Source organism: Dipodomys merriami, unplaced genomic scaffold, assembly GCF_024711535.1.
Source record: "Dipodomys merriami isolate MVZ:Mamm:240054 unplaced genomic scaffold, mDipMer1.0.p SCAF_33, whole genome shotgun sequence".
NCBI classification, from domain to species: domain Eukaryota; kingdom Metazoa; phylum Chordata; class Mammalia; order Rodentia; family Heteromyidae; genus Dipodomys; species Dipodomys merriami.
Window position 1 is genome coordinate 10,578,686 of NW_027204826.1, and position 22,874 is coordinate 10,601,559.

The 22,874-nt window shown below is 47.0% G+C and overlaps 1 protein-coding gene across 2 annotated transcripts in view; it reads left to right on the forward strand.

The window, feature by feature from the left end:
- Chsy1 (chondroitin sulfate synthase 1) overlaps positions 1–22,874 on the forward strand; it is a 42,806-nt gene that overhangs the window by 752 nt on the left and 19,180 nt on the right. The window contains exons 1-2 of one of the 2 annotated variants that reach the window (XM_070043136.1): positions 6,355–6,438; positions 13,102–13,597. In XM_070043136.1, the coding sequence (XP_069899237.1) occupies positions 13,232–13,597 (366 nt within the window). In that variant the 5' untranslated portion in view covers positions 6,355–6,438; positions 13,102–13,231. Of the gene's footprint in view, positions 1–6,354; positions 6,439–13,101; positions 13,598–22,874 lie in introns of those variants that run through there. The other variant, XM_070043135.1, reaches the window with a different exon arrangement.

The window sequence follows — 22,874 nt, forward strand, 5'->3', positions numbered from 1 at the left end:
TAGATTCATTCAGCTAGAGCCCTTCCGTAGTGTACTGTCGCAGTTAGAGGGGGCCGGTCCTCTGCACCCGTGGCCACATCCGTTCCGTCTGTGAAGTCGAGGGAGAGCCAGGTGGGAAGGCTGAGTGGAGGGTTCCGTGACGTCTGCAACCCCGAGTTCGAATTCCGAGTTCCGTTACAGCGCTGGCCGCGTGTTACCCAGTCACCGTGGCCGCAGCCATGCCCGGGATTAACAAAAGAGATTAGCCCGAGTAGTGTTTAGAGGAGAGATGATTTGGCATGGTTAGAAGATCCACTGAAGTGGATCTGAAGCAGACAAGGGGTGTAGATTCAGTTAGAGTCCTTTGGTGGAAACTTTATGCCACTTACTGTATGGGTAAACAAACAAGTGCCAGGAATGGCTTCAGAGCCCTCAGGCTCTGGGAATTCACTTTCTCCAGCAGTCAGTCCAGGGCAAGGCTGAAGACGTTGCTGTTTGTTCTTAATTGTATAGCCAGTACTTCTAAAAATGCCAAGCCCGGGGCTGCATTCCCAGGCACTGCGTGTTGTGTGGGGACACACGTGTACAGTTGGCCTCTTCCTTTAAGGAAAGCAGTAACTGCTTTGAATGGTTCTGTCCCCAGCCCTGTATGTTTCCTTTAGGTTTTGCTTAAGTCAAGAGCAGATGTTCTGGGAAGGGTCCCCAGTGGCCAGAAAGCTTAGAATGAAGGTATCCGAAATGCACACTGACGCAGTGACCTGGAAATAGTCCAGGTTTTCTTCCAGGTACACCATCATTTCTCAGGGATTTTAGGCCCTTTGTCTAAAGAATTGTCCCAATCAAAAAAATGGACGGCGAGAGTAGTGGTGGTGACGGCTGCACACCTGTAATCCCAGCACTCAGGAGCCTGAAGCAGATCTTGAGTTTGTGGGCAGCTGGAGCTGCTTAGGGAGAACCTGCCTCAAGAAATAGAAAACAAAACAAAACAAAAAACAAGTAACCATTAGGTTATTTAGTTTATGGCTTTGACAGTAGATCTGCATGACTGCAGTTGGGTGACGGGCCATGTGGAATTACTATTACTAATTTGTTCAAATAGGTTATGTGAGCCCTTATCCTGCACCCAGCAAACACATTTTCGTGATCACAGAATCACTGCTGAGAAATCTGTAAGGGGGGGGGGGGGTTCCCAGAAAATGGGCAGTGCTTACAGTTCTTTAATTGTCCGGAGCTTCCCAAAGAATGGGGTTGAGTCTCACTGGTGGCCTCTCTTCCACATCTGCTACTTGCTTTTCATCTTGTTTTTTTAAAAGGATGTTAGGATTTTATCTCATTGTTTATTTTCTTCTAGGCACTTGAGGGGAAAGTAGAGTCAGTTGTCTTTTTGCCTTCTGTCCAGGCTTTCCCCTGTGGGTGACACCTCAGCCTTCTGAGCCCAAGGGCTACCTCCCCCCTAGCCTCTGCCTTCACCCACACCCTTTAGCTCTCTCGCCCAGAGAGCCGGTGCTGAGACCTGTTGGGTGGGCCTTGCCCCTGCTGACTCAGCCCTCTACCTCTCAGCTGGTCCACCCTGTGTTTAGATTGGCTGGAAGAGATGGCCCAAGACAATTTTAGCCTAAAGGAATTTTCAGAGAAGGTCTGAATTGGGATGGAGGTTGTAGGGTGTAACTTATGATTACAGTTTTGCTGTTCTTTGCAGCCTGGGCCAATAGTCCACACTGAGTTGTTCAGCCGGGAATTCCATGTACAGTTCTGTAGGAAAATAGGCTTCAGTCTTGAAGGTGGAATTCTTGTTTGGAACTGAGTGTGTGCTCTTTTTTTTTTCTTTTCTTTTTTCCTTTTACATTTCTCCTCCTAAGCATTTTTTTTGTTTTCTTTTCTTTGGGCAGTACTGGGATTTGAACTCAGGGCCTTGTACTTGCTAGGCAGGTGCTCCACTACTTGAGCTCTTTTTTGTTTTCCTTATTTTTCGTATGAGCTGTTGTGTTGTGATCTTCTGTTTATGCTTCCTGTGTAGCTAGAATGGCAAGTGTGCCACCATAGCCAGCTTTTAAAAAAAAAAAATCGGTTGAGGTTTGTGAACTGTTTTGCTCAGGTTAGCTTCAAAGTGCCATCCTCCCAATCTTTGCTTCTCGAGTAGCTAGCTCCCTCCTTCCCTCCTTTCCTCCCTCCCTTCTTTCACTACTGTTTGACTATGGACGGAGATGCCAACGCTTTTAATAAGTGTGATGAGGTAGTGACGACGGACTAGGAACTGGCAATCTCTTCCTTCCAAATGCTGAGATCCAGAGATAGCTAGAAAGCCCTTTGGAAAATCCAAGAAAGTGCGCGGAGCTTCCTGCAGCCGATGGCCGATGGCCGATGGCCGAGCAGCCCTGTCCTTGTGTGCTTGTCTGACCTGCCAGGCACTTGAAGTGGGGAGGGAGTCCTGGAGAGATGGCGGGGCAGCAGCAGCTGACAGCAGACATGCAACAGACTTTTTTAAAGCAGGCAAAACAAAGCTCAAAGTGTATCTGGTCAGAGAGCAGCTGAACTAACTTCAGTAGAGCCTGAGTGGATGCCTAGCGCTTGGGCTGTCTGGAGCCATCCTGATTTTAGATGCACTTAACACTCATCCTTTTATAAAGCAAATGCTTGCATGACCCTTTTGGGTCTAGACTCTTTGAGTGTTGGGACACAGCAGGACACATGCTGATTGTAGAGGGAGGACACTAAATGAGGGTTCAGTTAGTGGTAGACACCGCGGAAACCGGAGAGCAGCGAGGGTGGGCAGAAGTCCCTTCTCTCAGGCGTTGGAGCAAGGAGCTGGTGTGCTATTGTCATCCAAGACCACGTAGGCCTAAAGCAGGGACCTCTGGCTAAGCAAGAACCCCCAAAAGGCAAGTGAGAGAAAGGGGACTGGAGTCCAGGCTTGTGGAAATTTGTTTTAAGTGAATGAGAAAGAACACTTGATGGTTCATGCAGGCAAGGAAGAAGGTAGCCAGGGTCGACAAATAAACACAGAAAGTAATTTGTTTGCTAGGTAATTTCACTTTAAAACACTATGGCTTCTCTGAAGTGATTTATTATGCCAGTTATCAGCAGGTTGTGAGAACCTGTCATGAATTACTAATAATTCATTTTTTATCTATCTTTTTGTTAGATGTTAAACTCGTCTAGTCTAACTTTACCTTTCTGATTTTAGGTCCACTTCCCTTAAGTCTAGAAACTTGAGAGATTTTTGAAGACAACCTCTTCCCCGCTCCTCCCCTCCCTTCCTTTCCCCTCCCTTCCCTCCTCTCTCCTTCTCCTCTCTTCCCCATCCTTCCCCTCCTTTCTCTTCTCCTTTTGATTTAGAACCCTAGGGTTAAAAACCCAGGGCCTCCTGCCTGTGCTGCTGGTGCTCAGACACCTGAGCCACTCCTCCAGTCCTGCTTTTTGCTGGTTATTTTGGAGATGGAGTCTCTTGGACTTTCCTGCCTAGGATAGCTTCAAAGCATGATCCTCTGGATCTCAGCTCCTGAATAGCCAGGATTATAGGTGTGAACCATCAGTGCCTGGCTCAGCCTCCATTCCCCCTCCCCATCGTCCATAGACTCAGTCTGACATGTTGCATAAACACTCATTTCCTCACCAAGTAGAAATACCATCTTCATGTACTCCACTTTCTGGGGCATGTGTTTGTACCTTGCATTTTGTTCCATGGATCTTTCTGTCTGTTCCCATGCCAGCACCACCCATTGAAAGGATTGGAAGTTGGATAATATTTCAATATCCGGTAGTCAAGGCCCCCATGTTGGTCATCTGTTTCAAACATTCCTTGGCTACACTTAACTCTTCTTGAGGGAAGAGTTTTGAAATGATTTCAGGGTTTCTTTTTTTTAGTTGGTTTTGATGAAATCCCTCCCTCCCCCCCCCCCACAAATTTAGCTTCTCAAATCCTTTTTGCTTGTTGGTTATTGTTGTTTGTTTTGCTTTATCTTGCTCATGTGGGTCAGGTTGATCCTGCTCAGGTTCCGGGGTGCTGGGATTACAGGCATGTATCACTACACTGACTCTTTAGTCAATGTTAATGCCCAGAACATAGAGGTAACCCAGTACCTCTTATTTATCTCCGTTCTTACCTCTTGGGCTGAAGATGTGCAACAGCTTTGTTCTTTCTTTACTTTCTCAAAAGAAAGGAGGCTGTACTTTTTCCTGGGGTGACCAGTGTACTGGAGAAGGTCACCCTGGTCTACAGGGGCTGTGGGAGGGAGGCGTGAGAACTCCAGCCTTCCCTCTGGGGTTGGATTTTATCAGTAATGACCTTCTCCCAATACATGAATGGAGACAAACTGTTCTCGCTGGCACTCTTAACGAGCGCCTCCCTAATATATCATAGGGCTGTTTTCTTGTTTGTTAACCTAAGTAAATCATGCTTCTCTTCAGATACTTCAGAGCAGTTCTCGCTTTCTTTGTTGCAATCCAGTTTGGTAAACATTTATTTTATAAAATGCAAGTAACCAATCTGTAAGTACTTTGGGGGCACCATCTAGTTACCTCGTTCGGGTATTGAGTTTGCTGTAGCTAGGGGAGCAGTAAAGACTCTGGTCCTGGAAATGAGCGAGGTCTCATTTATCACACTTGGAACCTTGATGCCCTCATGGGAAGTATTCCACGGGTAGGGCTGGTTGTGCGGAGGTGACGTTTGTGTTTGCACCTCTGGGTGGTGTGACTTCCCTGTGTCCATTCAGTAAGCTGCCGGGTTCCTGAAAGGTCCTAGGCCTGGGCCTCCAGTCCGACAGTTTAGTCCTGGGTAGAATGTGGGTGACAGCATTGGACATGAGGATTTACAAGGAACCCAAACAGAATACTATAGGAGTACAGAAGTGGCAGCATCACCCACAGTCCCACTTTCTTTCCCTGAACCTTGAGAGCTGAGTGGGAATTTTTGAGAAGGAGAATAACAGGTTTCCTGCAACATGAAGTAGCAGGACGTTTTGAAGGCACTGTGGGAAAGAAGGGACAGTTCCTGGGGCTGAGGGCCAGGACATGAGCGCTAGGCAGAGAACTCAGGCCAGCCTGAGGAATCTGCGTTTTGTGTTATGGGTTGTCTGTCTGGCAGATGTGGTATTTCAGCATCAGACTAGCTTGATAGGATATGGATTTAAGAAGATCTTTAAGGTCAGTCTTGCTCTCCAGGGAATGGGCTGGAAGAGCATGAGAACACATTGGTACTTGCTCTAGATAGCAAGATTTATCTAGAATTTCAGAGGGCTGGGGATTAGCTCAGTGCTTAGATTCACGGTTTCATCTCTAGGAAGAACTAGTATGTCTTTTTGGGGGGGGGAGGGGGTCCATTCGTGGGGCCTGAACTCTGGGCGCTGTCCCTCAGCTCTTCAGCTCAAGGCTAGCGCTCTACCACTTGAGCCACAGCACCACTTCCTGCTTTTTTCTTTTTGCTTATGTGGTGCTGAGGAATTGAACCCAGGGCCTCAGGCTTGCAAGGCAAGCGCTCTACCACTGAGCCACCTTCCCAGCCCTGTCTTGTTTTTCTTGAAGTGAAAGAAACATCCAGAATATAGTTGAGACCAGATAATGAAATGATATGGCCAGGGTGTGGCCATTTGGCTTAAAATCTGACATTAGGTATTTGTGCAACATAGGAAAGAAAGTACAGAGTGGATACTCCACGATGTAAGTGATTTTTATATATTCTTAGCACTTTGCTATAGGTTCTCCTTTTTCTCCAGTGAGCCATTAGTTTGTGAAGAAAGCTAGATTAAAAAGAGGAGATGACAGCCCTTGGGAGGAACTGTCTAAAATTGGAGGCGGGTCAAGTCAGAGGCTGGTCACGTGGTATAAGTTAGTGAACCTTGTCCTGCAGAGCACCGGTTAAGTGGTTATGGTGTTCTTGTAACTCCACTGTCCTCAGTTGTAGTGTTGTGCTTCTAGGTGACACACGGGAGGGCCAGCCACAGCGTTTTTTCTTGGGAGGGCTCCAGCTTGCATCCCTGCCAGTGCCTTCTGGGTTTTTTTGGCTCTGGGGGAGAGGAGCAGTTACAGACCCCTAGTTACAGAGAAAATGTATTCAAGCTGCCTGCCTTCCTGCCTCCATTCAATGCCATGTCTGAAGCCCTGGTAGCCACTGCCTTTGCTTGTACACAGATTGTAAATATGTGTGGGTGTGCGCATGCGCGCATGCACACATGCTCTGGGTTGGTGTCAGGTTGGTGCTGTGAAGCAGCACCCAGAAGACCTTGGGCATGGAGCTGTTGGTGCCGTGAAAGTAGGGTTCTTGTAAGTTGATCACGAGTGCAAAGGCTGATGGTATGCTATAAACCCTGTATGTTTTTGATGATCATATCCAGAAATAAGTGGGAAGGACTTTGTGCAGTAAACACATTGTCCCAGAAGCCTGGAGTTGAGTGCGGTTTTCTGGCTTCGTGTCAAGTCCGTCCCGGCACTGAATCGGTGCCTTGCTGGGCTGAGCTGAAGCGGGTAAGAGTTCCTCATCTGTGGTGGCTGCTTCCTCAGTCTTCACAGCCACCTGGAACCCAAGACCTGAACGGTGCTGTGGGCCATGACCCACCCCGGGGCATGAGGGGGAAGGAAAGTGGTTGGGCTGGTCTCTGGGGTGACACAGACATCTGCTGGCCTCTGCTTTCCTTCTCTGGAGCTCTGTGACCCTGGGCAAGTTCTCTAGTTGGCTGGAAGCCTCCGTTTCCTGTGGAGAATGGTACTTCACATGCTTCCCAGAGCCTTAAGATTGAATGAGTGTCTGCAACGCACTCGACCTTGCTCAGCGAAGTGTGGGGAGAGGGCGGCTTCCAGGAAGCGCCTCAGTACTCTGGCTGATAGCGGACGGCCAGCCCGAGAGAGTTCAGGGTGGCTTGATTGTCCGTGAAGGTTTTTCAGATTTCTTTCTTACTTCAGTTTTGAAAAACATGGATTTAGCTCATCTATCTTCCTCCCTTTTTGGTGGTACTAGGGTTTGAACTCAGTATCTTGAGCTCGTTAGGCAAGCACCATACCATTACACCACCAGTCTACTTTTTTTTTTTTTTAGAAGAAATTATGGTTATTTAGGACCAGTTAGGATGGCTCTAAAACCCAGATCCAAACAGTCCAAGCAGGCCTGAACCTGTGCTCCTGTTTCATGTATGTGTGTGCACACGTGTGTGTACATGTGTGTGCACGCGCACACACATCACAGCAGCACAGTCTTGCAGACTTGCTCTGCAGTATGTCTGGGGTCAGGATTTGCTTTCTGCCATCTATACTCTGAATCTGAATTCTTGCCTCTGCAAGGAGCTTATCTATGGTCTCCCGGCTTGTTGTGGACCTGGCTCCTGGGGCAGGTTCTTGGAAGTAAGTGACCATCACAGAGGTGATGGAAGTCTGCCTTGCCAGATGCTTAATTGAAGAAAAGTACCCCCCCCCTCTCTCTCCCTCTCCCCTCTCTCTCTCTCCCTCTTCCCCCCCTCCTTCCCTCCCTCCCTTCCCGCCTCCTTTTTTAATCTTATTCTGTAGCCCAAACTTGCCTTGAACTCTCAGCCTGCAAGTGCTGGGATTATAGGCCTGTGCCACTATACCCAGTGGGGGGAAAATGTTCTTTAATACTTGCTTGCCCCCTAAGTTTGTTTCTTAAGACTGATAGGAAAGAGTATAATGTTGATTTCTCTTTTAAAATAATGTTCCTACCATTCACGATCTCTTGACGTTTTCTCACCTATTCCTCTGTGTTGTAAGGAGAGTGAGTCAGTTGAAGATTGTCAAAGAGGAAACCACATAGCCGGAAAGCCACATCTTCGTCTGATACCGAGGCGAAGGGCTGTGACACTGGGTGGAGGAATGCTGGCAGCATCCCACGCAGGGCTCAAGGCCTTACCCACCCTCAGCCCCAGATGAGAGAGGCCTGTGCCAGTCTCTTGCTGGCCTCAGTCCCCTGAACTCTTAGCAGGCCCAGGCCCACTCTGAGTGGCAGTACTTTCAGAAGGGTGAACTGCTGCCTGCCTCCCAAACTTCTTCCTGTGCACCCACTCACTTTGTCCTGCTTCCTCCCTGTGGCCCGGAGGGATCATTCTATACTTAACCCTGAATGAATGAGCCGCCTTGTGATTCTCCCTGCTGGAAAGGCTGGAGCTGAGATGGGTCTGCCCTGAGCACATGTTCGGGTCACATGTACAGGATGTGAGAGGGAGTTTCCTGAGTTCTCATTGGCCAAGCCCTGCCCTGGGCCTAGAGCTGGTGGAGCAGCTCTGCCCTGATTTGTCCTCCATGCTTCGCTCAGGGTTTCCTGCTCAGGGTTTCTTTGGCTTTCTTTTCTTTCGAGCTCATTTTTCCCATCTTCATGCATTTTGATTAAGTTGTCTTAAATTCTTCCTGTAACAGGGAGGAATGTGTATATATTTAATCCCTGGTGCTCATCCATTCTATAAGGGGAAGTTCATAGTCTCCCTTCTTCCTGTGACTTCCACTTTGGAGGTGATTTTTACACTTGATCTTGGCCAAAGGCCCAGAAGTGAGGAAGGCCATGTTATCACCAGTTCTTTGAAACGGTGTGGGTGTGACAAGTCTTTTGAAGCCACCTTGTGACCAGCAGGCAGCCTGTGTAAATGGTAGCTTCAAACTGGCACAGACTTTGTGTCACCTCATTCATGGTAGCAGGTCCTAGGACTGTTAGTGTTTATTTAGAAGCTATTAAGAAAAACTGTCTTAAACCAGTTCTTTCCATTTTTGCCTGTTGGGTAAGAGGTGTTTATTACAAAAGTAAAATTTTCTGCTTTTAATTTGTCTTGATTTTCCTCTCTTCCCCAGGAAATTTTTTTTTAATTCTAAATATATGTATCATTGCAGAAAATGTAAACAAAATTAAATCTGATGTAGTTCCCGAACCACGAACACCTCCGTGAGCACCTGGTGGGGTTGAATATTATCTTTTTTTTATATGCTACCTTTTTTTCTTTGTAAGAATGACCACAAACACATACTCTTGCCAGCTTGCTGTTGCTTTGTGTGTTGTCTTGTGGTGCTGGGAATTGAACCAGAGGTTCGCTCACATCAGATGAGTGCTCTGTCATGTGCTCAGCTCCCCATGATTATGACTTGACCCAGGACAGTGGGTGTGCTACTGGGATAGTTCGGCACATAGTAAGTTTTATGTAGTTTTTCTTAAAGTCATACTGAATAGAAGTGAAGATCAGTACAGTCCTGACACAACACCAGAATTATGTGGCTGTGCCGGGTCTGTCCAGTGGCATTACAGGATTGCTTCTGCACTCCTTCCCCCTCCACCCCCCCATTATGAGGCTTGATATCTGGGCCCTGTTGCTGTCCCTCAGCGCTCTGTCACTTGAGCCACAGCAGCACGTGTGGTTTTCTGGCGGTTAATTAGGAGATAAGAGTCTCATGGGCTTTCCTGGCTGGGCTGACTTTGAACTGCGATCCTTAGATCTCAGCCTCGTGAGTAGCTAGGATGACAGGTGTGAGCCACCAATGCCCAGCTGGACTGCTTTAACTTGGTATAAGGATAACATTTCAAAACCTAGAGAAAGGGAAAATTTGTATGGCTCTCTCAGATTTTGCCTGTCTTGTCTGGGCTGTAGAAAAAGATGGTATCAGTCTCTTGGAGATTGAGCCCTTTGGAAAGGACCATCGCTAGGGTTCTATTTCCATTAAGAGATCTAGGCCTGGGTGCTGGTGGTCCATGCCTATAAATCCTAGCTACTTAGAAGGCTGAGATCTGAGGATCGAGGTTCAAAGCCATCCTGGGAAAGAAAGCCCATGAGATTCTTACCTCCATGTAAGCATCAAAAAAGCTAGGAGTGGAGCTATGACTTAAGTGGTAGAACACTAGCCTTGCGCAAAAAAATGCTCAGGGAAAGCAAAGCACCCAGTCCCTGAGTTTAAGCCCCAGGTATGTTGTACATGTGTGCGTGTGTGTGGCACACACACACACACACACACACACACACACACATATACATAAAGAACTCTAGGTACTGAATGTATTGATGGCCAGGTTGGTATTTCCATATGAAAATTACAGGCTGTGACCCTCTCTCTCTCAAAGGAGGACCAGCCTGCTGGGGCAGCAATGCTTCGACTTGAAATTGTTGACTTGTGCCCCTGCCCCCGTCCCTGCGGGTTGGTGACTGAGTTGCGCTCACTTCCTGGAGCAGCATAAGCTGAATTGCCCTAGTTGAGAAGACGCCCCTCCCCCCCTCCTGTCACTCAAAGCAGAAAGGATGACACAGGCTTCCCCTGGGTTCCTGAAAAAGGAACCAAAAACAATTGTGTGGAGTCGCAGTGAAGCTGCAGACAGGCTTTTAAGGGTGGTTTGAGGTTAGCTGTCTGTTTTTAAAATTAATTGCTTTCTCGTCTTGGACAGATTACACTATGCCAGGCACAGCTGAGACACCCTTCACCTCTGCCATGTTCCCATCTGGTCATTGTTCTGTCTGGGGCCTGGAAAGCAGAGCCAGGCAAGACCAAATTGTGATCTTCAGTCTACCAGGAAAGAGCCTAGTGTTTTAAAGCTGAACTTCTTAGTAGACTCGGGCTCTATGACATTGTCTGAGACTGAGCGTAAAGCAGGCCCGGCTTGTGCCGAGCCTGAGGCGCGGGCTTGTTAGGCAATGGAGAGACACTTTCCATGTCTCATTCAGGGCCCAGCCCTGACATGGACCGCTCCCTAGCCAGCCAGCCAGCCACGTGCCTGTCTCACTTTTGCTTTCACTACCTGATTTTATTGCAACTTCCTCTTTTCCTGAGTAACCAGTCACACTGATGAAGTGCCAGGCAGACACTTCGTATTACATGTAATGATAATGCGACAACCCTGGAAGGCAGGTGTACAGATCAGGAAACAGCCAAGAGAATGACTTACCCAACGTGGAGTCAGGATGCCTTTCCTACGGGCCAGATTCCAGCACTCATGAGCCCTGTAGAGCATCACCAGGCAGGCGTGGCCTTTCCTGCCCCCTCTCCCAAACAATCTCGCTTGTTAGGGTACTTCGTGGCTTTTGTGTGCTTCAGTGCACTTTGGGGGTTGGCTACTTTAGTGCTACTTTGAACTTGGCCTGTTTGGGTAATCACGTTTTAATTCAAATGTATAGTATGTACTAATAAGCCAAGATGAAGTTGCTTTTGTTCATCACCCTTTTACTGAGTACCACTGCTGCATTTGTTCATCCTTTATCCCTCCATCTCTGTGTATTTTGTTACCTCCCTCCCCTCCCTATTCATCATCCTTTTAAAAATCAGTCATTAGATAATACAGACACTGAACTTTGAATTCCAGTGTAGATGTACCAGGAATGGCAGTGTATATCCATTCAGTGAGCCTGCAACTTTTCCCTGGCCTCATTGTCTTCTCACGCTTTGAGTAAGTCAGTTTCCTGCATGTAGGAACTGTAGGAAGAACTGGCTGACCAAAGGCCATGCACAGCTCCTCTGGAGATGGTGTTATCCTGTTATAAGCACACATAGCATCTGTAAGTGACATACTTCGTTGAGTGAGCTGTATGCACACGTTTATTGACATGTGCAAGCACTGAGATTTGGCACATTTTCAAAGAACTGTTGTGAGTGCCCAAATTATTATTTTTTTAAATGCTGAAAGAACGTTGAGCCTCGGGGCCCTGGACTTGAAGAAAGGTCAGCTTAATTCTATCACTGCATCACTTCAGACTTCCGGAGGCTGGAGAAGTGCTGGGAAGCAGTCTCCCGCCCGGGTGACCACATCAGATGAATAGGACTGTGTTCATTGTACTCATGCTATGTGCATTGAAGGCTGCCTCTATTGGCAGTAGGATTTTTTTTCTCTTTAAGTCAAGTGATCCCCAACTTCAGCCTCCCCAGTAGCTGAGGCTACACATGTGATCTACGTCAGACTACCTAAAAAATCATTTTGAAGGAGAGTATCTTTTGTGAACATGAAATGCAATACTTGATATAGTATCTGTAATACCATAGAATTCCATATGGGTTGAACTCCTTTTGTGGTTCTGTGTTAAGGACTTAAGTGGCATAGATTATATTTGGCTGGTTTTAAATCCACAGCTATTAATGGCAAACATGAATTACTATGTCGTTCTGAGATTCAGGGTTTTTTTTGTTGTTGTTTTGTTTTGTTGGTTGGTTGTGGGGTTTGGACTCTGGGCCTGGACGCTGTCCCTCAGCTCTTCAGCTCAAGGCTAGCGCTCTACCACTTGAGCCACAGAGCTACTTCCAGTTTTCTGGTGGTTTATTGGAGTTGAGTCTCACAGACTTTCCTGCCCAGGCTGGCTTTGAATCGTGATCCCTAGATCTCAGCCTACTGAGTTAGCTAAGATTACAGACATGAGCCATTGGCGCCCGGCTTGAGATGCAGTTTTTAAACCATACTTTGTCATCTCAGAGTCAGGATGTGTCTTACCGTTGTTGGCATGATGGGATTTTATGAGTGGTTTTTCTTTGGTATTGGTAGATGAAGCAGAGGTGCAGCTTACAATTAGCACATAGGCTTGAATGGCCTGCTGAGTGGCCTGTGTCAGGATGGACACATGCCTGTCTGCAACACAGGCTCTTTTCCCCTCTTAATTACTAATACGAACTCTTAGAATGCACATTACATTGCACACGGTAACAGTGCATAGGCAGTACCAAGGAAGGGCGAAAGAGGTTGCAAAGTGCAGAGGGCTGTCGTGGAGGTGCAGGCAGAGGGCACACACAGGCCAAAAGGCGTCCTGGGGGACTGCTTTGTTTGCATACAAGGTCTTGTCTCAGCCAGCGAACTCCTGCCCCCTTAGGTTTTGGTGCCCTGGTGGTTTGGTTTTCAGCCTTCAGTAGACCTTAGTGGTTCCGGAGTTCTTTTAACACTTCATCCTTTTTTTTTTTTTTAAATGTAATTTTGTTATAAAGGTGGTCTACAGAGGGGTTACAGTTACATTTCTTATTGAACATTGTTACCTCCTCCCTCTCATCCTTCTTTTTCATTGAGGTTCTTTGGCACATAGGTTTGGATGTTGTCCTTCCCAGTAGGGGCTTTGGTTATGAGGAAGCAGGCAGGCCGGTAGATCACCACCACACGCAGTTACTGAAGATGAGCAGATAGGCAGGTTTCTGAACACAAGAACTTGCAGCAACCCGCTCTCTAATTGGTATTTGCTCTGATTGTAGAACATGGTCCAAGACAATTCCTGGGAAGGTGCAGTTCTTCTCCAGTGAGGGCTCAGACACGTCCATACCGATCCCGGTAGTGTCGCTCCGGGGCGTGGACGACTCCTACCCGCCCCAGAAGAAGTCTTTCATGATGCTCAAGTACATGCATGACCACTACCTGGACAAGTACGAATGGTTTATGAGAGCCGATGATGACGTTTACATCAAAGGAGATCGCCTGGAGAGTTTCCTGAGGAGTTTGAACAGCAGCGAGGCCCTCTTTCTCGGACAGACAGGACTGGGCACCACGGAAGAAATGGGGAAACTGGCCCTGGAGCCTGGTGAGAACTTCTGCATGGGGGGCCCCGGCGTGATCATGAGCCGGGAGGTGCTGCGGAGGATGGTGCCGCACATTGGCAAGTGTCTGCGGGAAATGTACACCACGCACGAGGATGTGGAGGTGGGAAGATGTGTCCGGAGGTTTGCAGGCGTGCAGTGTGTCTGGTCGTATGAGGTAAGAGCTGACTTCTTTACGGTGGGTAAAGCCAGCAAGGGTTAATGTCCGTAAATTGTGATCTGATTTTTATTTGAATTCCTCATTCCCTTTCCTCTGGGCTTCAGGGCATGCTTCCATTCTTGTCAGGCTTCCTCGTAATAAGTAGCAACACTTGAGGCTGAATGAAAACGTAAGGTTTGCTGATGGTCATGGTGACATTTTTGTGGTTATCAGAATCTTATCTAGTTTCTGCTGCTTCCACAGACAAAATTGCAAGACGTAGGATACGTGCCTATTTGTTCTCAGTCTTCTGGAGACCTGACTGCTCTCTGGTCATGATGACCTGTGCAGATGAGACACTTAGATGTTTTGAGCTTACCAAATGATGAGTGGTTTGAAAAATCCAATAGTATTTGGCTTCACATTTATTTTGAACCTTGGGGGCTGGAGTGTTGCTCAGTGGTAAAGCATGTGCTCAAACAAGTAAGTGTTTTGAACATTGCCTAGTTGGATGGTAAGTACGATCTGTTGTGTTCCCTTCTGAATATGTGGTTGGCAGTTTCTGTGTTCTCCTCACACCTAAGTGAAACCTTTGGAAGGAGTTCTACCTGTAGACATTTTCTCTTTAGTGTGCACAGGACAGACAGTGCATGTGGCTGCCGGACCTGGTGACAGCTTTCGTGTTCTGGGGAAAGACGGGGAATGGCTAGGCTTTCTGCACAAGAAAAAGAGTATACTTCCTGGTGTGAACTGTTAGCACTTGTTCAGTTAATTTTCTAAAGCACCTCCAGTGAAAACCCCCATTCGTACCTGTGATTGCCTCCCTTCTACATGTCTTCTGGTCAGTGTCTTTTCTGTTTGAACTTTTAGGGGAAGTGGGTATTTTTAAGCATACAGGGAATGGTCTTCATGTAATTTTAAGTGAAAACATCACAGAAATCTATTTTAAGTCCTAAAGGTGATGGAGTGAAGGCCCTTCCCCCTCCCCCTCCAGCATGCAGGCGGGTGCTCACTGTGCCTGGAGGTCTTCTCTGTGAGATCCCAGATTTCTGCAACAAGGAGAGCCATTTAGGGTTTCATGCTGAGCTAAGCAGTATTTCTGTACTTTCTCCATCCTTAATGAAATCGTTATGCCCTCACCATGCTTCATTGTGGCTAAAACATGTAGCACTTTATGTATTTTGGAACACTTTCTCCTGACCCTGATCTTTGAGAAATAAGCCTTCTTGCTGGAATCTTAGAGGACAAGCTCACTTTTGAGAGGAAATTACCAAAAGCAAGTGTCTTAGTATGGTCACGTTAGTATTTTAGATACAGCTAGATAGACACAGGTGGAGCCAGCACCTTGAGCCAGATGGAGAACTTTGATCTTGCATCAGATGTAGTTGGACAGTGGTGTCATGCAGCTGGGGGGGATGGAAGACTTGACTTGGGGTACTTTCCCATGGTGATGGACTGTAAAGAGTTGTAAGCACCCTGGGCAGGAGATCCTGCGATCATTCTGTGGTGTTTGGAGCTGCCTCTTAGACTCGAGCCTCCTGAAATTGGTCTCCTGAGCTGTGTCTTCCCTGTCCCTTTGCCTTGGGAGCTGGATCGGGCGGAGCAGCAGGGAGGTGCTCCCTGACTTGGTCAGTGGGGTTCCCTGCTGTACAGTTCCTTAAGTGCCTTATGATAACACAGCTCTCCGGGTACTTCTGGTTTGTCTTCTCTGATCTTGTGCTCAGCAGCTTTCCTACCAGCTGTGCTGACAGCTCTCTTTTCTCCTCTGCAACTTCACTATTCATTCTTGGCCAACGTTTCAGATGGAATCTGTCTGTCTTTGGGTTTTGTCAGAGAGAGAGAGAGAGAGAGAGAGAGAGAGAGAGAGAGAGAGAGAGAGAGAGAGAGAGAGAGAGAGAGTATGTATGTGTGTATCTGCCTGCGTGCCAGTACTGGGGCTTAAACTCAGGGCCTGGGCACTGTCCCTGAGCTTCTTTTGCTCAAGGCTAACACTCTACCACTTGAGTCACAGTGCTACTTCTGGATTTTTCTGTTTATGTGGTACTGAGGAATCAAATCAAGGGCTTCAAGCATGTTAGGCAAGCACTCTACCACTAAGCTGCATTCCTAGCTCTGTGGTCTTTATTCTGAATTCAGTATTTTCTCTAAATTGGCCTGGCTTTTTGCCTTCATTGTCAAAGCTTTATTATAGATAAATTATAAGTCTAAGTCTATTTAATAATTGTTTTTCTTGATATTTTCTGCTCTCTTATATCTTGTTTAAGAAATTCTTTCCTACTTTGGGTCACAAAATTTTCTCCTATAGGGGCTGGGAAGGTGGCTCAGTGGTAGAGTGCTTGCCTTGCATGCATGAGGCCCTGGGTTCGATTCCTCAGCACCACATAAGCAAAAAGAAAAAAGCCGGAAGTGGCGCTGTGGCTCAAGTGGTATAGCACTAGCCTTGAGCTGAAGAGCTGAGGGACAGCGCCTAGGCCCAGAGTTCAAGCCCCATGACCGGACCCAAAAAAAAAAAAATTTTTTTTTCTCCTATATATTTTTCTGTGTGTTTAATATTTTGCCTTTCACATATAGTTAATTCTTCACTATATTTAAGCAATCTATCCACTGGGATAGTTACCATGTTATTAGACCTTTGATTTGGGGGAGGAGGGGAAAATAGCTTCCACCCCAAGTTATTAGGATTTACCATTGTGTTCACCACTCAGGCAAGATCAGCCCCCCCACCGGGTGAGGAACTTCCATTCTCTTCCTGTAAACTATAAACCTTCTTCTCCATTCAGGCTCACATTATGAGAAGCTGCTGAGGGAGAGGCTTAGGGTAAAGGCAATTATGTTAAGCCTTGAGTCCTGGAAGGCACTTACTTTGCTCTATTGTAAACCTAGCCAGAAGTAATTATATTTTTGCAAGTAAGTCATGCCTTGGCTAATACCTACATAATTAAACTGACTCATGAGGATAAAAACCAAATAAAATGTCCAAATAAAAAACCCAGATTCATTTCTAAGCTTGTTCTGATTTTTACTGGTGGTTATTTATTAATACATTGCTTTAAAAATCTTTACCTAGAAATAATTTTAAACTCACAAAAAATTCAAAGGAAGTGAGTATAGGCTGGCACATATGAAATAGTAGGAAGGGAGAGGGGAATTGCTCAGGCCTGGTCCCTGGCCACATAGGCCTGGTCCCTTACACAGGCCAGCATTATTAACTAAGGAAATGTTTGCAAGAAACATTAAAATACTTGAAAAAGGAATTTGTTTTGTTTAGGCAAGCACATAAAATATCATACTATTCTTTTAATAAGAATCAACAAAAAGCTGCTGCTAGGTAACCAGCACTCTGAGCTTTCTGTTATTTTAACAGAACCTTTGACTAATGTCACAGGTTGTTGAGGTAGAAAATAACCATTGCTAAAGAAACTTGGAGACACGCATGATGGATCTAACAGCTTTTAAAATGTCATAGAGTTCAAGATTCAGAATTGCAGAGGGCTTTCAGGGGTCTGTCTCCCCTCTCTCTATCGGCTATGCTTCTAGTGCGTCAGCTTCCATGGCATTGTGCATCTTCCCAGGGTCACAGGGGGGTGCTACCTCATGGCCAGCTGTTCACCTAGTCTTACCTGTTTTTGTTTCTTTATTTGGTTTTGTTTGTGTGCTGACCTGGGCACTGTCCTGACCTTTTGCTCAAAGCAAACTCTCTACCACTTTAGCCACAGTGCTACTTTTGGATTTTATTGGTTACTTGGCATTTATAATCTCATGAACTTTCCTCCTCATGCTGGCTTTAAACTTCAGTCCTCAGATCTCAGCCTCCAAAGTAGCTAGGATCACAGGTATGAGCCACACACACCCCCACCAGTTTTATGTGAAGGGCAGTATATTACCATGGTATGTCCCCATTGGGGTCCCAGGGCTCAACCACTCTCGGGCCTGCGGTTCAGCTTATATCTTCCCCTGCTGTGTTTCTGACCAGTCACTGAACACATTTGTGCCAGTCCTTTACACATCATGGCTCATGCCCAAGAGACCCTAGTACCCCAACACACAATTGCTGCATTCTACCCCACTCACCCTATGCCACCCTGGAACTGGAGGGTGGCAGTCTGGGGAAACCTGGCACTGTTCACTCTTCTGTGCACTGCACACACAGCTGTGAAGCCTCACACTCACTGATGGGCCCAGACTGTCCTCTAGGCTGAGGACCACCGAGATTGCAGCTTGGACACCACTGGCCTCTTCCTCCCTCAAGGTCTCTCTGAGGAGACAAAGGCACATGCTCATAAAACAGTTGTTTGAGGCCTTGTTGTACTGATTCTGATTTTTTTGTTGTTGTTGATTCTGATTTTTAAAAATCTACAAGGGAAGGCAAATTCAATGTTGTTCTTTTTGTGACAAGGCATATCATCAAGGAAAACTGGAGTTTATAGCAAAGTGTGTCCTTATTAGTTTGGCTGGCTTATAAAAGAATATTAAACATTCTCATAATGTCTTTTAACTGCTAGTTATCCTGGACATGATCTTTTTTTTTTTTTTTAAGTTTTTGCTTTCATGCAATTGTTTCTAACATATTTATTTATTTATTTATTTATTTATTTATTTTTGTCGGTCGTGGGGCTTGAACTCTGGGCCTGGGCACTGCCCCTCAGCTCTTCAGCTCAAGGCGAGTGCTCTACCACTTGAGCTACAGCGCCACTTCCCTGGACATGATCTTATGATCTGTGTTACATCCCTTCTCCCTTCCCCCTCTTTTTATTGATTAGTACTTTTAGGTATGGGGGGGGGGCTTATTTTGGCATATCAGGCCTTGCTCAAACTCAATGAAAAAAGAAGGAAACTAAGAAAATAATTTTTTTTTAAACTAGGAATAAACTTAACCAAGGAGGTAAAGGGCCTGTACAATGAAAACCATAAGGACTTGAAGAAACACTAGAAGATGGGAAGATGGGAGTCTCCCACCTCCATGCTCCATGCTCATGGACTGGTAGAATTAATATTGTGAATATGGCCAGCTGCTAAAGCAGTGGGCATTTGTCCATCAAATCCCAGTGTCGTTCTTTACAGAGACAGAAGAATCAGTCTCTCCTCACTCTCTAGGTTGCCCGTTCACCTCACCTGCCTGGGAGCCAGGTAATTTTTATCTCTGGCTTCTTGTTTCCTTTTGTATGTGTCACATTTGCTTGTTTGTCTGCATGTCTCATAGTTTTCTGTGGAGCCCTGGGCAGTTGCTACTATTTCAGTGTGATAACTCTGGAAATAAGATCCCGTCCTTCTTATCATGGCACCTTTAGTGACTTTTCAGAAGTCTGTGGAGCCTGATTCCTTTTGTACACTGCTGGAGCCTGCCGGGCTTGCTTGGCGCCCCGCTGGTGACTGGGTGAGGTTTCCCTGGGTGTTTAGCCCCAGAGTGTCTCCACTCTGCTGAGCAGCTCCTGCACCCAGCGGACACACAGCCCTGCCTTAGCTTCACTTCGGCTTGGGCAGAGCTTGTGCACAATCCTGACGTGAGTGTGACCTTCCAGCATCTGATGTACTCACAGGAGCCTGCCCAAGGCCTGTCCCCACCCTCCACCCCCGTTCCTCTCCTTAGGCTTTTCACTTAGCTTCTCTTCTGTCCCAGTATGCTTGGGATTGTTGAAAACCTGTCCCTCCACGGACACTGCTGCAGTGACAGGTCTCTGAGCCAGGCCACTTGAAGACAGGCTTACAAGCCGAGTCTTTCTGGGAACTCACTAACCAGGTCAGACCTCCACGACAGTCCTCCAGGAATGCGGCTCCCCAGCCCCTCTCCATCCCCTCTAGTAGCCTCCAGGCTGCTCCTTTTCCCTGTGGCTTTCTTTCCAAGGTGGGGGCAGATCTGCAAATCGGGTAAGAAATAGGGTAAAAGTGCCAACCAAGCCCAAGGTTCATGTTGCGGTCATTTTTTTTTTTTTTTTTCTTGTTCAAATTCTTTCTAGATCACTGCAGATCTTACCCAGAATCCTGAAGATTGCCCTTGACAGCTCTTCCATGGTCTGTTTACTATATGGAGGACTGAAGTTTGAAGAGGTTTTACTTTTCACTCTTCTTCCTCCCCCCCCCCACCCCCTCCTTCATTTTTTTTGTTTTTGGCATCTGTACTGGAACTTCAACTCAGAATTTTATACTCAAGGCTGTCTGGTACTCTACCACCTGACCCACCTCCATGTCTGTCTTTTTGCTGGTTAATTCAAAATAAGAATGTCACCTACTTTCCTGCCTGGGCTGGCTTCAGACCACAATCCACAGATCTCAGCCTTCTGAAAAGCTTGGGTTACACGTGTGAGCCACAGGCGCACACGCACGCTACCATTTTCATTGGTGTCATCATTGGTGAAGGTTGCAGCTGCACAGTGTAAGTTTTGCTTTTAAAAATTAACCTGCCTTGACTGCCCTTTAAGAAGTTGAGATGTTTTACCCTAAAGATCAGACTTCCCACCAGCAAGTTGGATATTTATTTTAATAATAAATGTGACTCAGTATTCGAGCACGTGCTCTGAGCATGCACCGTGGGGTGGCAGTGAGACCTGCTCCTCCTGTCCTGGGAACTGGGTAAGGTGTGGAGAGACAGATAGGACAAGGCAGGTGGCCCAGTGTGGGTGGATGGAGTGACACGTGACAGACAGTGAAGTCAGGTGGCGTCGATTTTAGGGGAGGGTGGCTGAGGACAGTGGGCCCAAACAGCCCTGGGCTTGAAACTAAGCTTCACTTAGCTTCATCCTGCAGCAGCTGTGAGCTCTTGAGCAGCAAGCTGATTTCCTCCAGACCACCATTTTGGCCTATTCTCTGAGCACTGTGTATGTATGGACAGGGAATAATTCTTCACCACCATGGATGCTTATACTGTGACCCTGGAATCCCACTTCTTGCTTTTAAAATGCCCAGAAGAAGGTTTAGTGCAAATGGAAGTTACTCGTTGTTCTAGGCCTGTAACTTGCTGCCCAAAGAAACCTCTACAGCTAGGTAGACCTTGACATGGCCTCCCCATGGGGAGGAGCGCATGCGTGTGCAGAAGCAGGCCGGAAAGGGGGTCTCCGCTGTGTCGGTCACCTTGCTCACTGGAGGTCATCCCAAGGCAGCTGTAACCTGTGTCCTGTCACCAGCAGGAAGGGGCTCATGGAACTACCAGATGGGATTGCATCTGTCTTACGAGGTGGCCCGATGGCATTTCCTGGGTAGTTCTGTAGCAGCACTGCAAAGATAAAGCGTTCTTCCATCCTTCCACATGTGCAGCAGCGAGCCAAGTGCTGTACAGCTCATCGGGAGGAAATGAGAATAAAATCACTCCTGAATTCCGACTCCACATACAAACGGACTGCCTATCCCAACAGTGTATCACTACCATATTAATAGTTCACTCATAACCAAGGCAGAAGACAGCCACACAGGAAGCAGGGAGGGGCGGTGGGACAGCTGGACTGACTGGGGCCAGATGAGGAACAGTGAGAGGGGCTTCAGTGATCTGGGTCACCCCAAACCACTCTAAACGTAGCAGGGTCTCTGGACTCTTCCATACATAATCACCATGGTATCCATGGTATCCTTTCCCATTTTTAAGAGTCCTAGCGATGCCAGCAGCAGAGCTTTTAAAGTAAGGGTTTTAGTTCCAATATTTAATCATCTGTATTGAACTACTAAGATAAGTTGAAAAGTAGCCAGTGAGGGGACGAGACAAGAATGAGCCAGATGCTTTCAGTAACTGGCAAAGGAGAGTTCCTAGAACAGGGAAGTGGGCCGAGGTTGCGGAAGGTTTACAAGTGTGTTGTAAGTTGGCACTTCCCAAACAGGAATGACAGAGGCTTTTTCCCATGAGCAAGTTATGCAAGTGAGTATATCTCAGGTATTAGCGACACCTAAAGATAGGACGTCACACCTACTTGGAATTTCTCCAAGGCAGAAGCACTTGTTAAAGAGCAGGTGCCTGGCTCCCAGGCCCAGAATCCCTGAGGAGTCTGTGGTCTGCTTCCTGTGCGTCCACACCTCCGCCTTGGGCAAACCCTTTCTTGGGAACCAGAGAACTTACCTTTTCATTGACAGCTTCTCATCTACCCCTCTCCAGGGAAGCAGAAAAGGAACTTGACTTTGGGATTCTAGTAAGTGACTTGTAATTAGGTTGGGGGAAAGTCAGAGTTGGCACACACATGCTTCTGTTATTACATATTTGATAGGCTTTGTTTTTTCTTTTTGGTGGTACTGGGGTTTGAACTTAAAACCTCTTGCTTGTTAAGCAGGTGCTCCTTTACTTGAGCCACACCCCTAGTCCTTCCTGCTTTAGTTTATTTTCTGGTAGTATGTTGAGTTAGACTTGGGCTATAATCCTGCCACCACTTCTTGCATAGCTGGGATTACAGTCACAGAGCACCGCACCAAGACATGCATGTTGATGTGTGTTTGTGTGTGTGTTTTCCTACTTTTCCCCTCTAAGCCATGTTAAGGATTATGAGTTGTGTAACCAAATAAAAATGAAGATAGAGGTCAGCAGTAACTATAGCAGCATGAGAAGCTAAATGAGCTCAGCGATGGACACGGAGAAATGGTGGCTAGAGACTAGACTGACACTTTGAAACTGCAAGGTCTGTGTTGTCTGATTGCATGTTTTTCTTCACTCAGCTTTTGAGGCTCTCCGTGAACTGTATGTAACTTGAGGTTTATTGATGGAATTCCTTACATGATTTTTTAAAATATAGTTATGAAGTATTAACCATGGGAGTTTTTGTAAGCAGCACAGAGTAATAATCTTCCTTCCTGGAGGTGGAGCCACACGTAATGTCCCCTCCTGTGGGTTGATTGGGTGACATTCTCTCCCATCCCTCCCCACGCCCGCACCCGTATCTGCTGAGTGGGGCGAGGATGGGAGCCGGCCCCCCCTGCCTTAACAGCAGAGCAGTGAGCTCTCAGATCACCCTTCGCAGGGTGACGGGCGGATGGGTGAGGTGGTCACCTGCAACCAGCGCTGCAAGTACCCTAAGCCTGCCACTCTCAACAAGACACCTGGCCAGTGTCGGGGAAGGATGCAGAAATAGGAGAAGTGTGGGCTCAGTGGAGTGCGGGGCCCTGAAGTGGAAAGAGACGTGAGTGGAAACTCAAGTGTGAGCCCGGGCTGCATGCAGGTCAGAGGAGCCTGGGGCCCGCGGTGGTGTCTGGGCTTTGGTGTGGGTGCTGTTGCTGGAGGGGGTGAACAGTAAAGGAAGCTGGGTGTAGCAGGTGGGGCTTTTTCTGCTGTCTTCACAAGTCTCCTATAAATCTGCATTCATTTCATAAGAAAAAAGCAGTTCGAACG